This window comes from Macrotis lagotis, chromosome 1 (genome assembly GCF_037893015.1).
Source record: "Macrotis lagotis isolate mMagLag1 chromosome 1, bilby.v1.9.chrom.fasta, whole genome shotgun sequence".
NCBI classification, from domain to species: domain Eukaryota; kingdom Metazoa; phylum Chordata; class Mammalia; order Peramelemorphia; family Peramelidae; genus Macrotis; species Macrotis lagotis.
Window position 1 is genome coordinate 354,884,062 of NC_133658.1, and position 14,745 is coordinate 354,898,806.

The 14,745-nt window shown below is 34.8% G+C and overlaps 1 protein-coding gene across 3 annotated transcripts in view; it reads right to left on the reverse strand.

Annotated features, from left to right (window-relative positions):
- Window positions 1–218: 218 nt before the first annotated feature.
- The window catches only part of SGK2 (serum/glucocorticoid regulated kinase 2), a 76,023-nt gene continuing 61,496 nt past the window's right edge, over window positions 219–14,745 (reverse strand). For 2 of the 3 annotated variants that reach the window (XM_074212005.1, XM_074212004.1), the window contains exons 10-14: window positions 14,548–14,634; window positions 6,430–6,525; window positions 4,690–4,845; window positions 3,234–3,323; window positions 219–2,356 (exon numbers count right to left, since the gene is read on the reverse strand). In XM_074212005.1, the coding sequence (XP_074068106.1) occupies window positions 2,201–2,356; window positions 3,234–3,323; window positions 4,690–4,845; window positions 6,430–6,525; window positions 14,548–14,634 (585 nt within the window). In that variant the 3' untranslated portion in view covers window positions 219–2,200. The remainder of the gene's footprint in view (window positions 2,357–3,233; window positions 3,324–4,689; window positions 4,846–6,429; window positions 6,526–14,547; window positions 14,635–14,745) is intronic. The other variant, XM_074212003.1, reaches the window with a different exon arrangement.

Here is a 14,745-nt window from a genome sequence, read left to right on the forward strand (position 1 = left end):
TTTTTAATAGCAAAGATATTGAAGTGATTTGCCATTTCCTTTTCCAGTTCATTTTACAGATAAGTAAACTGAGGTAAACAGGGTTTAAGTGACTTGACTAGAGTCACACAGCTAAGTGTCTGAAGTCATATTTGAACTCAGGAAGATTAGTCTTCCCAGTTTCAGACCTGAAAGTCTATCCACTTCACTATTTAATTGCCCTTGTATCTCCAATACTTTATCCCAGTGCCTTATATACCAGAGGGGCTTAATAAATGTTGAATGATCTACACATCTTGGTGCAGGAATAAACACAGCATAGTTTTCTGTTTTATTTGGTAGAAGCAAGTTTTTAATGTTTTTTTTTAAATTAATGCTTTTCAAAAATTGCCATCATTTTCTAAAGAGAACTCTCTCTTAGAACAAAGTAGAGAGACATGAATCTTGTACTGGACTTGGTGTCAAGAAAACCTGGATTCAAATCCTGTGACAGAAATTTTCTTAGCTGTATGACCCTGAGAAGTCACCAAACCACTGTGCTTTAGTTTCTTCACCCTAAAAATTGAAAAGAATTCCTGTTGTATCTACTTCACAGATTTTGTTGTGAGACTCAAATGAGATAATGTATATAAAGTGCTCTACAAACTTTAAAATACCTTATAGATATTAACTATTGTTACATTATTAAAATTAAGCAAAACAATTGACACATTGATTTTTTTGGACAAAATAAGACTCATAACACATCTGTTTCTACCATATGTCTGCTGAGAGGAGAGACATATTTTATTTCATTTCATGAGTACTCTGGAACTGGCCAATGTGACCAGAAGGGACAATGATCAATGTTGGAAGGGATGTGGGAAATCTGGGACACTAATACATTGTTGGTGGAACTGTGAACTCATCCAGCCTTTCTGGGATTATGCCCAAAGGGCAACAAAAATGTGCATACCCTTTGATCCAGCAATACCACTACTGGGTCTATACCCTGAAGAGATGAGGAAAAAGGGTAAAAACATCACTTGTACAAAAATATTCATAGCAGCCCTGTTTGTGGTAACAAAAAATTGGAAATTAAGTGAATGTCTTTCATTTGGGGAATGGCTTAACAAACTGTGGTATATGTATGTCATGGAACACTATTGTTCTATTAGAAACCAGGAGGGATGGGAATTCAGAGAAGCCCGGAAGGATTGCATGAACTGATGCTGAATGAGATGAGCAGAACCAGAAAGCATTGTACACCCTAACAGCAACATGGGGGTGATGATCAACCTTGATGGACTTGATCATTCCATCAGTGCAACAATCAGGGACAAATTTGGGGGTATCTGCAATGGAGAATACCATCTGTATCCAGAGAAAGAATTGTGGAGTTTGAACAAAGACCAAAGACTATTACCTTTAATTTAAAAAAAAATGTTATCTTATTATCTTATTATCCTTAAGGATATGATTTCTCTCTCATCACATTCAACTTAGATCAATGTATACCATGGAAACAATGTAAAGACTAACAATGCCTTCTGTGGGGTAGGGGGAGGAAAGCAAAATTAGGGGAAAAAATTGTAAAACTCAAAATAAATAAAATCTTTAAAATGAAAAAAAGTGCTGCTATACTTTCTGTCATTGATCTTCTTGGGATATCTGCTCAAATAATAAAATTATTGGATCAAAAGATAATGACTTCTGAATAATTTGAATAATTCCAAGAAATTTCAAGAAACTTTGAATTCATTCATTTAAAGACACCCTGTAAAAATAACCATTACTGGTTTTGATACCAGATATACCTTCCATTGTATATTAATAAATTGGTTTATAAATGAGTCTTATATATCAATCTTTCAGGACCGGTCCACTAGTAGGGGAACTGGCAAAGGTAAGTTTCAAAAACAGACTATAGATTATGGTAGTGACCTATTACTGCCACCCCAACTAAGGTCAATTTTTAGTAGACCACATTACCTTACCCTCTGTTCCTTCCTTCCTTCTTTTCCTCTTTTCTGTCTTTCTTCCTCTGTTCCTTCCTTCCTGTAAGTTTTATCCCATCAAAAGAATACCATTCTGATGTAGCACTAAGAGTGCTACATGAGAAAATTGAAACATGTACAGTTATATTTATCACATCTTCCACTTTAGGACAGTACAATTTGATTCACAAGATAAATAACATGAACAATTCTTTAGAGATGATGCCTGGGGCCATTAGCAATTTTTAAAAATTCTCATCCCCAGGTGCATAAGAAAAACCTAAAAATGCACTGGAAGACCCAGAGCTGCTGGCTGTTAAATCCGGTGTACATCCAATAGAACTGGAAATTGTTTCCCTAGTGAACTCTGGGTCGAAGTGTCTTAAGTCAGCAGGCCCCACCTTTAGAGAAAAAAACATGAAAGGATGGAATGTGAAGTTTAATGCAAGCTTTAGATAAAGGGGTTCTTAAAGTCTGTGAACAGTAGATAGACAGATGATAGACTGATACCTAGCAAGCATTTCATAAATTGCTATTTTCATTGTTACAATTCAATAACTGAGTGTCCTCTCACTATCTAGTTCAAAGAGAACAAAAGACTTATCTTATATATCTATATATGTAATATATATATATATATATACATATATATATATATATATATAAAGGATATTTAAAAGATATCCTTTATATAAAGGAAATAAAGTTTCCTTTATAATACTATGTATTTAAAAATATTATTCTAAGAAAAGGTCTGTAGGCTCCCCTATAATGCCAAAGTGATCCAGCACAGAAAATGAGTCTCTGCTATAGAATAAGCTTGCTCTTGACTAATATAGAAATGTTTTAAATGCCTGCCTTTATATATTTGTATATGACCTATATTAAATTGCTTACCAACTTAAGGAAAGAGTGAGGGGAGTGAAGACAATTTGGAACTCAAAATTTTATTTAAAAAATGTTTAAAATTCTATTTACATGAAATTGGGAAAAAATGCATTAAAAAGGAAAAAAATCACCCTCTATTACACTTCAATTTGACTTCCTCTCACATCAGCTTACAACATGACTCCATGTATCACTAAGCCCTCACAGCAATGAAGAAAGGGGAAAGAGAGGGGAAGATAATAATGAACTAATGAGAATTAATGAAAACCACTTTTTGATTAGGAAGCAGAGGGGCATATAGATAAGCTTCAGCAAGTGATAGTTGTGCTTTTGAACAAGTTAATTAAAGTGATGAAGAGTAATTGAGCAAATAATGATACATCCTCTTACCACATTTGGGTTGAAAGGAGGAGTGAGTCTCTTGTGATATAAATCATCCCAGTTTATTGGGCTGAAGAAGACATGATTTTTTATCTCAAGCTGCAAGAAAAAAAATGTTGTTTTAGAGAAAAATCTTACCCTATACATTAGAGCTGCCTCTAAACTAAGAGTCTTTGTTCTACCTTGCAACTTTTGGAAATGAGAATATCTATTCTTCAGCATGGTGATATTGTGGGAGAGTAGTCAGAAAATGTTGGTCTCAGAATTAGGAAGACATGGATTCGAATCCTGTTTCTGATACTTAACTAGCTGTGTGACCCTTGAGGAGTCACTGAGCCTCTCTGACCTTCAGGTTTCTCTTCTGAAAAATGGGGATAATCCCTGAAAGTTATCCTCACAATGGATTTTCTGAAGCTCAAGTGAGATAATATCTGTAATGTACTTCAGAAACTTTAAAGCATATTATCTAATATCATATTCATCTTACAAGCCCTCAAATATTTGTTTTGAACTTTAGCAGTTCACAAGGGATAATTAAAAAATTAATTCTATTACAATTCATATTTATCTCTACCCACTTTATTAATAATAATTACTATTACTATTATCACATGTAGTGAGGTGGCATTGTGGGCAGAGAAGGGGAGTTTGAAGTAAGGAAGATCTAAATTTAAATCTACACCAAGATGCTGATAGCTCTATGATCTTAAGCAAGTTACTGAACTTCTCTCTGCATTTTCCCTCTTCTGTAATACAATGGGGTTAATAATAGCTTGAAACTCACAGGGCTATTATAAGGATAAGGTGATAAAATGCATGTAAAGTATTTTGTGAATCCTAAAGTAAATGATGTAAATGATGGCTCTTATTATTATGTTAACTGACACTTATATAACACTTAAATATACATGAAACACTTGCATATATTATTTCATTTGATTCTCAACAATCCTTTGAAATAGGAGCTACTATGAATATTATCCCCATTTTTCATATGAAGAAACTTCTTCCACTAAAACTTTTGGTAACAAATGCTTCTCAAAGATATGGAAAAATTTAACTAATTGCTCCAAATCTTCCCACAAGGGAAATGTACAGCATCTATTCATTAAGAAGAAAGGAGAAAGAAAAGAATGGCTTTAGGTTATAACGATAAGATTATTGGATAATAGAAATGATATCTGAATTTGGGTTGAAAGTCTCTGCTCTGTAAAGTGGTGTGGAAGAAATTATCATTCAAAAGTGATCTAAGAACCATCCTAACCAGAGACAGGGAAACATATTAGATGAGCTGTCAAAGTCCCACCATTACATGTTAGGCATTCTTTTAAACCATAGTCTTTGATGAAGTTAGACCACCTGCATTTTAAAAAATGCTTATGTTCTGGAGGTTAAGAAACAACTAGAAACAGAAGATGTGGGATGGGAGAGGACAGAAGAGAGCCCTCAGAGACTTATCACGTACAAAGTCTGCTTTGGCACCCAGTCTTTTCTTCTGGTCTTTTTGGAGAAGGCCATGCAGGAGATCACAGGCTGCCACTGTTTTGCCTCCTTGAATCTGGAGAGGCTTGTGAAGGATGTTTTCATACATTTCAGAAACATCTTGGCTATAGAAAGGTGGCTGCCAAATAGGGAAAGAAAGAGACCTGTGTTATCTATCATAGATCAGAGACTAATCATAGTAAATACAATATTTTTTTTCCAGAGAGTTTTACTTCAGGACAAAAACAATAACTTGACAATATACCTCCTAAATACAGCATAGACCCACAAGTCACTTCCTATAAATTATGATAGACTGGACACTTTGCATACCCTTCAATAAAGTAAACTCTGGAATAATCACAGAATCTCAGTTATAAGGGACCTCAAAGGCATCTTATCTAGCCTCTAAAGAAATGAGTCCTATTTTGAACATGCCTAACAGTTGGTTATCTAACATTGGCTTGAAGAGTTTCAGAGAGAGAGAGAGAGAGAGAACCTATTTCCTATGGCATGCAGGACGTTTTTCCTTGCAATAAGCATAAGTGTACCTTTCTGACACTTCTTTTAGTTGCTCCTGGATCTGCCCTATGGGGTCAAGTCTAACTCCTCTTTCATATTGCAAGCTTTTGAATACTTTTGTATGTATGTATAAATTTTTTATTCATTTTAAACTTAAATACAAAACAAGAAAAGAAAAAACATTTCCATGTACACAGCAGAACATGAGAGGATTTATTATAAACCAATAAATTTCCATTTCAAGAAAACCTATGTAATAAATATTACACATTGTTTTCAAAGCTACCCAACTTTAGTTCCTTCTTGGATTTCTTTTGTTCCCTCCTGCGAACTTTTTACTTTATTTTTTCTCCTTCTCCCCCCACCCCCAATTCAGCCTCTTATACTTGAAGATGGTAATCATGTTTTCCATCCTTAAATCATCTCTTTTCCAGACTAAACATTCCCAATTCCTTAAACTGATCTTCATAAGATATTACTTTGAGGACCTTCACTATTTTGGTTATTTATTATTCTTTAGATGATCTCCCAAAATGTGGTGCCCAGAATAAAATACAATGCTGATCAGGACAGAGCACAGCAGTTTTGCCACTTCCCTAGTCCTAAAATATTATGCTTCTCTTAATGCAGCTACAAGTTCTTGCACAACTAAAAAGAAAATGTTAACCTATTGCCATGTCTAAGGATGAGTTCCCAATCTCCAAAAGGTTGGCAAAATGTTTGCATTGTTAACTCTAGAATGTCTTTCCTTACCTACTTAATATCAAATATTACCGAAATCTAAGGATAAGGGGACCAAAAATGAGCTGGGAGCCCTGGGAACTAAAGGGAACTCCCTTGGTGGGAAGTTTGTGGATATCCCAAGGAATCTTTATGCAAAGAAACATCATTCATGAGTTTGTTCCTTTTTTCTGTAATTTTCTCCTCTCTCCCCATCCCCAATCTTTTCCCATTTATCATCAAGTTTTCCAGCCTTCTTTTTTTTAGCTCTTTAGTTTCCTCACTTCATAAAACACTTTTTTTCTTTTTTGCCTTCACCTTCTTATTCATCTTTATTGTTTCTTAACTTATAAGTTCCTAGAAAGGAGGAATACTTAATTTGGTTAGCTAAATTCAAGTTATTAACAACAGTAGATAAAAGGAACTTCATTCGAATACTGTAGTTAATATCAATTGAATATTATAATGTTCTAACACTTACCAAGCCACAAAGCATCTCATAAAGAACAGCCCCCAAACACCACCAATCTACTGTTCGGTCATAAGGTTGTTTTCTCAATACTTCAGGAGCCAAATACTATTAGAGAAATAATACATAAGAACTCCAATCAATTCCATAACCAATCATGATTCCAGAGGACTGATGAATAATGCTGCCTACTTCCTGACAGAGAGGTGATGAAGACATATATTTTTGAATGCAAATAATGTGGGGATTATTCTTCTCAATATGCATAATTTGTTAGAAAGAGTTTTGTTTTTCTTTTATATGGGAGGAAGGAGAGAAGATACTCACTAACTGAAAAACAAAATTAAACTTTAAGTGAGCATTTTCACCCCTATAAAGCTGTGTGCAAAAAGGAATTTGCCAGTGCTAGCTAGCTTAGTGTCCAAGGGCAAATCATTTCTTTTTTTTAAATAGTAATTTATTTTCCTGCAATTACATGTAAAAGCAATTTTTGGTGTTCTTTTTTTTTTTTTTAGATTTTGAGTTCCTAATTCTATCCATCTTTCCCTTCCTTTCCCTCTCCCTAAGACAGCAATCAATTTGATATAGGTTATAAATGTGCAATCATGTGAAACATTTCCTTATTAGTCATTATGCACAAGAAGACTCAAGAAAAAATAAAGGAAAGGAAGAAAAGAGAAAAAGAGAGGGAAATAGCAGGTTTCAGCATTTTTTGTCATGAATCCTTTGAAAAGCTCTCAAATTGTATTGCTGAGAATAACTAAGTCGTTCATAATTCTTCATCATACAGCATTACTCTTATCATGTTAATGTTCACATGGCTCTGCTCACTTAACTTTGTTTTTTGGGGGTTTTTTAAGTTTTTTTTTTGCAAGGCAAGGGGGTTAAGTGGCTTGCCCAAGGCCACACAGCTAGGTAATTATTAAATGTCTGAGGCCGGATTTGAACTCAGGTACTCCTGACTCCAAGGCCGGTGCTCTATCCACTATGCCACCTAGCTGCCCCTAAAAACTCTGTTTTTTCTTTAGGTTTTTGCAAGGCAAATGGAGTTAAGTGACTTGCCCAAGGCCACACAGCTAGGTAATTATTAAGTGTCTGAGACCGGATTTGAACCAAGGTACTCCTGACTCCAGGACCAGTGCTTTATCCACTGTGCCACCTAGCCGCCCCATGCCACCCAGCCGCCCCCTCACTTAACTTTGAATCAGTTCATATAAGTCTTTCCAGGTTTCTCTAAAAGCATCCAATTCATTTTCTGAAAGCATTGTGCTTAAAGGACAAATCATTTCACTTTACTTTCCTTATCTTTAAAATGTTAGGCTTAAGTCAGATTCAATCCAACAAATAAACTTAATAAACCCTAATAAATATTAAGCAACAACTTGGTCCAAAGTCCTGTGTCAAGTACAAAAGTATAAAAAATGAAATAAGATGCGGTACTTGCCCCTAAGGAATTTATAGAGTAGTAGGGAAGAGAGTACAAATAGATTAGTGATATAAACTTAAAGCAAATGTAAAATTTGAGTTTAAAACCATATACTAAGCTTCTCCTTCTTTTAATCCTTCATCCAACAAACATTTCATGACTGGGGAAATTAAAGCCCAGAATGAAGTGATTTGCAAAAAGTCACACAAAAGATCAATGGAGAGATGGTACTCAGTTCTCCTGACTTCTGACCCTAGGCTCTTTGCAGCTCTAACAAAGAATATAGTCAAGAATATGGATTCTTACTGTTGTCTATAAGAAATACTGAGCAGGCAGATTTCAGAAAAATCTGTACTTGTATGAATTGGTACTCAGTGAAGTGAGCAGAATCAGGAAAACACTGCATAAAGTAACAACAACATAGTGTGATGAAGCTTAGATAAATTTAGCTCTTCTCAGCAATACAGTGATCCAAGACAATTACAAATCATAATGGACAATGTTATCCACATTCAGAGAAAGAACTATGGAATCTGGATGCAGATAAAAGCATACTATTTTCACTTTTCTTTTTGTTCTTTTTTTTTAATTCTTATTGTTTTTCCCTTTTGTTCTGATTATTCTTTCACAACATGATTATATGAAAATATATTTAACATGACTGTACATAAATAGCCTCTATCAAATGTTTGCTTCTTAGGGAGGGGGGAGAGGAGAGAAAGAGGAACTCAAAATCTTAAAAGAATGAATGTTGAAAACTAACATTACATATAATTTGGAAAAATACTACTAGGTGCAAAAAATAAATAAATCAGTTACAAGAAAGAATATGCATTTCATCTCTCTTGAACAACTCTGATGACCCATGCCCTGACACATTCACTAATAGTTATACCACCACCACCACCACCACCATCTTTAGCAGATACCACCAACATGATGCTAAGGTGACCAGCTCTTCCCCTAAACCATTAAGGCACAGGTTAACTCTATCAAAAAAGGGGATTCTCTTATCAAAGGATTTTTGAAATGATAACATGAATGTACTTCTTTTATCTATTGTGACAAAATAAGATATGAATGTGATGTAATACTATTGTGCTGTGAGAAATGATGAAGGGGTTGGTTTTAAAGAAATCTGGAAAGATTTGTATGAACTGTATGAACAAAGTGAAGAGAATGGAACTAAGAGAATAATTTATACAATAACAGTATTGCAAAGATGAACAATGCTGAAAGACTTAGAAACTCTAATCAATGCGGTGACCAATGAGTCAGCAGACTCATGATGAAGCATCTACTCACTTTAAGACAGAGAACTAATTTATAAGTAGGAGGGAGGGGACAGGAAAAGGAATAAGATGGAGAGAAAATAAAGTAAAATTGAACTTAATGGAGCACCGGCCCTGGAGTCAGGAGTACCTGAGTTTAAATTTGGCCTCAGACACTTAATAGTTACCTAGCTATGTGACCTTGGGCAAGTCACCTAACCCCATTTCCTTTTTTAAAAAAACTAAAAAATTTTATTTTAAATATTGTGCCAAAAGAGGGAAAGTCCTTGTTTTATTTCAGGTAGTTTAATGTTTATGAAGAAAGCTAGCTAAAGGGGATCCCAGAGCAAAAAAGAACTAGAGAGTTGCTTATTTTGACAGATGATAGAGTTAAAAAGGAGTGTCAGAGCCCATCAGAAAACTCCTTGAGGTCAAGGACTGTTTCTTTATTGTCTTTATATCTGTAGGACTTATATAGTATCCAGTACAGAGAAGGGGTTCACTATATTTGTCAATTTACTAACTGATTTCAAACTCAGTCCCAACTAATCAGGTCATCAGAATATCACTAAGTTAACATAGAAATATGGGAAACAAAATGAAGAAAAGTAAGACCATTTTCACACTGGAAAATTTATATAAATTAAATAATTTTGACAAAAATAAATATTACTAACACTGAAAATTTCTCAGAGAAGCCATATTGCCATCACACTAGGCTTTGATGAAATATTTATCTAGTTTATACCCTCTACTTCACAAATAAAAAAGAAGTCAATAGAACTAGTATTCTATTTAAAAGTTGTGAAATAAAATGTAAAGAATTAGATGAAAAGAAAAGACATTAAATAGTGAAAAGAAGAGAAAGCTGGGGAATGATTCAGACATATGAAGGATCACTATGGAAAATGAATCACTTTTCAACTCTATTTTCACATAAAATCTGTTAATGCATATTTGTAGCAATTTCATCCAAATACCTAGAGCTAGAAAACAAGGAAACAAATTTGAACTCCAACCTGAAAGACCTGGGAGAGATATAAGTAAAAAATTTCTTTCTAGGAAACTTTTGGAAAGGGAATATGTTATCAAAGAAGGTTAAGAAATTACTTTTATTTCCCTGGATTTTTTTAAAGAGGAAAGCTTTATCTGACTAGGAGAGAATAAAGTAATATTTACTAAATGCAAAGGAATAGATTATATGACCTTTCCAGATTCTTTCTTGGTCCCCAAACCAAAGATTAGATGCCATTGGCATGATTTCCAAGGAAGTTTTTTCCTACTGTAATTTCTTGTTTGTTTGTTTGTTTGTTTTTTAGGTTTTTGCAAGGCAAATGGGGTTAAGTAGCTTGCCCAAGGCCACACAGCTAGGTCTGAGACCCAATTTGAACCCAGGTACCTACTGTAATTTAACACCAATGCCAAAAAATATTACCAATTTGCTTTCAGTTACTACTGGAACCACCCTGCTTCTGGTCCTTATTTGGAATGATAAAATAGCTTTCTTTTTTTTAGGGTTTTTTTTTTGCAAGACAAATGGGGTTAAGTGGCTTGCCCAAGGCCACACAGCTAGGTAATTATTGAGTGTCTGAGACCCAATTTGAACCCAGGTACTCCTGACTTCAGGGCCGGTGCTCTATCCACTGTGCCACCTAGCCACCCCATAAAAATAGCTTTCTAATTGGTCTTTTTTCCCCTCCAGTTAAAAATTCTCCTCTAAAATTCATTCTGTATGTACTTCCAGAAAAATCTTTTGAAGTCATTATTTGGATCACATCTTCCCTATGCTGAAAAACATTTGGTGATTTCTGTTGCCTCCAGGATAAAGTTCAGTTTCTTTACCTTAGCATTCAAAACTCTCTTGAATCTAAATCAAACTACTTTTCCAGCCTTAACTTATTAATACATTAATAAATGTCTGACAGATAAATGGATGGATGGATGAAAAAATAAAATTAACTTATGTTCTGGGCAAATGACAGTGATTATAGATCTTGTTAAATTGTAAGTTTAGGGTGGCTAGATGGCACAGTGGATAGAGCACCGGCCCTGGAGTCAGGAGTACCTGAGTTCAAATCCAGCCTGAGACACTTCATAATTACCTAGCTGTGTGGCCTTGGGCAAGCCACTTAACCCCATTTGCCTTGCAAAAATAAAAATTAAAAAAAATTGTAAGTGATGTGATAACTTTGTAGTGTGGTTTTGTGACTGCTATGAGTTATATTTAAATATGTAAGAGAGAAATTTACCTTTCATCCAAGAGACAACAGCAAGCCCCAGACATTTATGAAGCATTTGTGGGGGGATGAGGTTTTGAGATGTTTCAAGTCTCAATTTAAAAAACTATAAGTACCTCCATCAAGGGGTCTTTTATTCTCATCTGAGAGAGCAACCTAAGTTTGAAACAGAACTCTCCAGAAAAACTTGTGCCCATCTATAGTAACTGGCTACTATTCTACATACCTACCTATATAGTTTAATCTCTTCTCACTTCTTTTTGCTTTCATCCCTAAAACAGTCAAGGTCTCCCTAGTTTGTCCAATTATAATTCATGTTTAAGTGTCCATCTGGAGCCAAATGATTTTAGAACCCTTTTTGCTTATAGATAAGAGTCTCCACATTCCCCTTAACCTCAAGAAGATTGGGAAATACTTAAATATCATATTCTCATCCTCCTCAACCAAATCCATTTTCAAAGATATATATATATATATATATATATATATATATATATATATATATATATATATACGTAGAAGTGGAGGTAATGACTATCTTGCTCCCACTTATAACCAAATGATCATTCTGGAGTCCCTGAACAAGAAGTTCTAATATATATCAGAGATGGGACTTTTCCTTTCCTAAAAAGGGAAACTGAGAAGCTGTTTTTGTAGATACTACACCTCCACAATAATCTAGACATAAATGTGAAGAGTTCCCCATTCTCTGATCAGCTGTACAAAAAAATCTCATTTGGACATATCAGTCTAATGCATAGGCTTTCCTCCTTTTCCCCTATCTAGTATGTATGCTAAGTTCCCGTCATTATGCTTTCCCCATTCATTTAGAGAGATCTTTGCTGCCAAATGTAAGAACTGAAATGGGCAGGAAAAACGAGCCAATTTTTTAATCTCATATTAGGATTCCTAGAAGTCACCCAGAGAGTTATTTAGATTGCTTGAGATTGCTACATTGCCTCCAAATGTGTCTTCCTTCTTCCTACTTGTACATTTTTATTCATTCCTTTCTCTTTCCTTAGAATATCCTCCCCTTATATCTATCGAAATTTTGACTCCAAGGTCCAGGTCAAATGTCCTGTTCCTTTTGGGGAGGGGAAGAGCAATTGGGTTAAATGACTTGTTCAGGGTCACATACAACTAATAAGTGTCTAAGGTCAAATTTGAACCCAGGTCTTCCTAATTCCTAGACCAATGCTTTATCTACTTTATCACCTGGCTGCCTGATGTTCTGTATTCTTACATCTTGCTTAATCACCCCAGCTCGCTCCTCAAAGCACCTATACTACTTTTATGCAAATTATCTCATGTTGTCTTATTATGGCTTAGTTCTTCACTTATCTGTCCTATTTCCACAAACTTCTCTACTTGATTGAAAACAACCTGAGAAAAGGCACTGGGATTTATCTTTAGTACCTTCCACAATGTCTAAGACACTTGTCTACATAAATAGTCTTTAATAACTATCTCTTAAATGAATAACAAATATATCAAAAGAATCTGAGTAGTCTTGTTAGAACCATTGATTGAACATCACAGGGGAGACACAGAACAACTCCAAGAGAGAGAGGGAAATTGGGTGAATCATAACCTTAGTGACCCAGATTTTTTCTATGCATATATATATATATATATATATATATATATATATATATATATATATATATATATATATATATATATATATATATATATAAAATGGTAAGTACAGTCTGGCTCTTTTAGGGTCAAAGAAATGCCATAAACAGAGGAAAAGCTTAGCAGCCAGCTACAAATAATTCTGCCATCACTCTGGTCCTCCTCAATTTACCACCTCTCCAAACTAGGTTTCTGCCCCTGGGTTCTTAGACCTAACTTAGGCCATCATGCTCTCAATCACTGTCTCCAAACCATGCCACCACCATTCCATTGCTCCATATCTCCACCTTCCCCCTTTCTGACTCTACCTCCTTTCTATGTACTGTCCTCTCCCTACTTGAGGACAAGAACTGTCTCTATTTGTATCTCTAATGCTTGGTACATGATAAATACTTAACAAATTATTTTTCATTCATTTTAGATCTGGAAAGAATCTTTGAGATCATCACTCCAGCCCCCTCATGTTACAGATGAGGACTGAAGTTCAAAGAATCTAGGAGGTGTATCTTTGGTCTTACAGCCAGTTAATGGGAGATATAGACCTAAAATTAAGACTCTCTCAATTCAGGCTACTAATAGTACACCCTCTATGCATTTTATTAAAAGAGATAGATTTTTTTAAAAAGAAGAGAGAAAGGAAAAAGGAAAAAAGAGATTATGGTAAACCCATAATCTCATAATTCCCATAACTATCCCCCTAGATAGCCATCCATTGTTTCTCAAGTATCTAGGTGGTCTGTAGCAGGTCAAAAAGAGATGGCAAACAATTTCATTAGTGAGCAACTGAATAGATCTTCCAAACTGATTCTGAACTGATTCTAGAACAGCTCATGAGTCAGAGAAAAATTTCATTTAGTGCTATATCTCAACAAGATAGTAATAAATGTTTTGGGGACCAGCCCAAATAATATGAGATGACAAAATAAGGAGAAATCATTTGGAGAGTCTATGGCAAACACACCTTTTCTGTTTCCCACCAACAGTTTCTTTGGAAGAAGATTCCCTGACCACCAGATTAAAAAGGATCTCTGTGACTATGATGTTATATTTATACATATATATATATATGTATATATACATATATATATATATGTCTATATCTTGTCCTACATTTTGCCTGATCATTCCAGCTTCCTCCATGAAGCACCTATTCAGCTCATTATACACACACACATTATAGCAAAAGACAAAGTTCTAATGTCAACATAGGTCAGATAATCTTATTTTCCAGAAATATTCAGTTATTTTGAGATCTTGGAAGGAAATGCAGAAGACTATCACATTACTTATGGTAAATTAGTACCAATCAAAATTAGCAATAATTAACATTTAAAATCTTAGGGAGTGACCATTCTAAACCCAGGTAAAGAGAAAATCCTTCACAAGATTCAGCATTAGCTAAATCTTTCAAGTAAATGCCAATTTTTATCCAGTTATTGTTAACAATCTGAAGTTGATTTTAACTGTTAACACATGCAAATGAGCAACTACTCCAATAACTTTCAGGTTTGTGCCCTTCCAGATGACTAAGGAGATCCAGCAACTACCCATTTTATACCTCAGGGGTGCCACAGAAAGTGGATGTGGTTTCTTCTGGCTCCATTCCTTCTTTGCAAAGTCCAAAATCAGTTAAAACAATATGACCCTAAAGAGAAACAAACAAGAAAAAACTGAAAAGTTCCATTCTAAATGGATGAATTGTCCTTTGCAACCCACTACCCTAATTAGTTTTCTCAACCTTTTCATACTTTAGTAG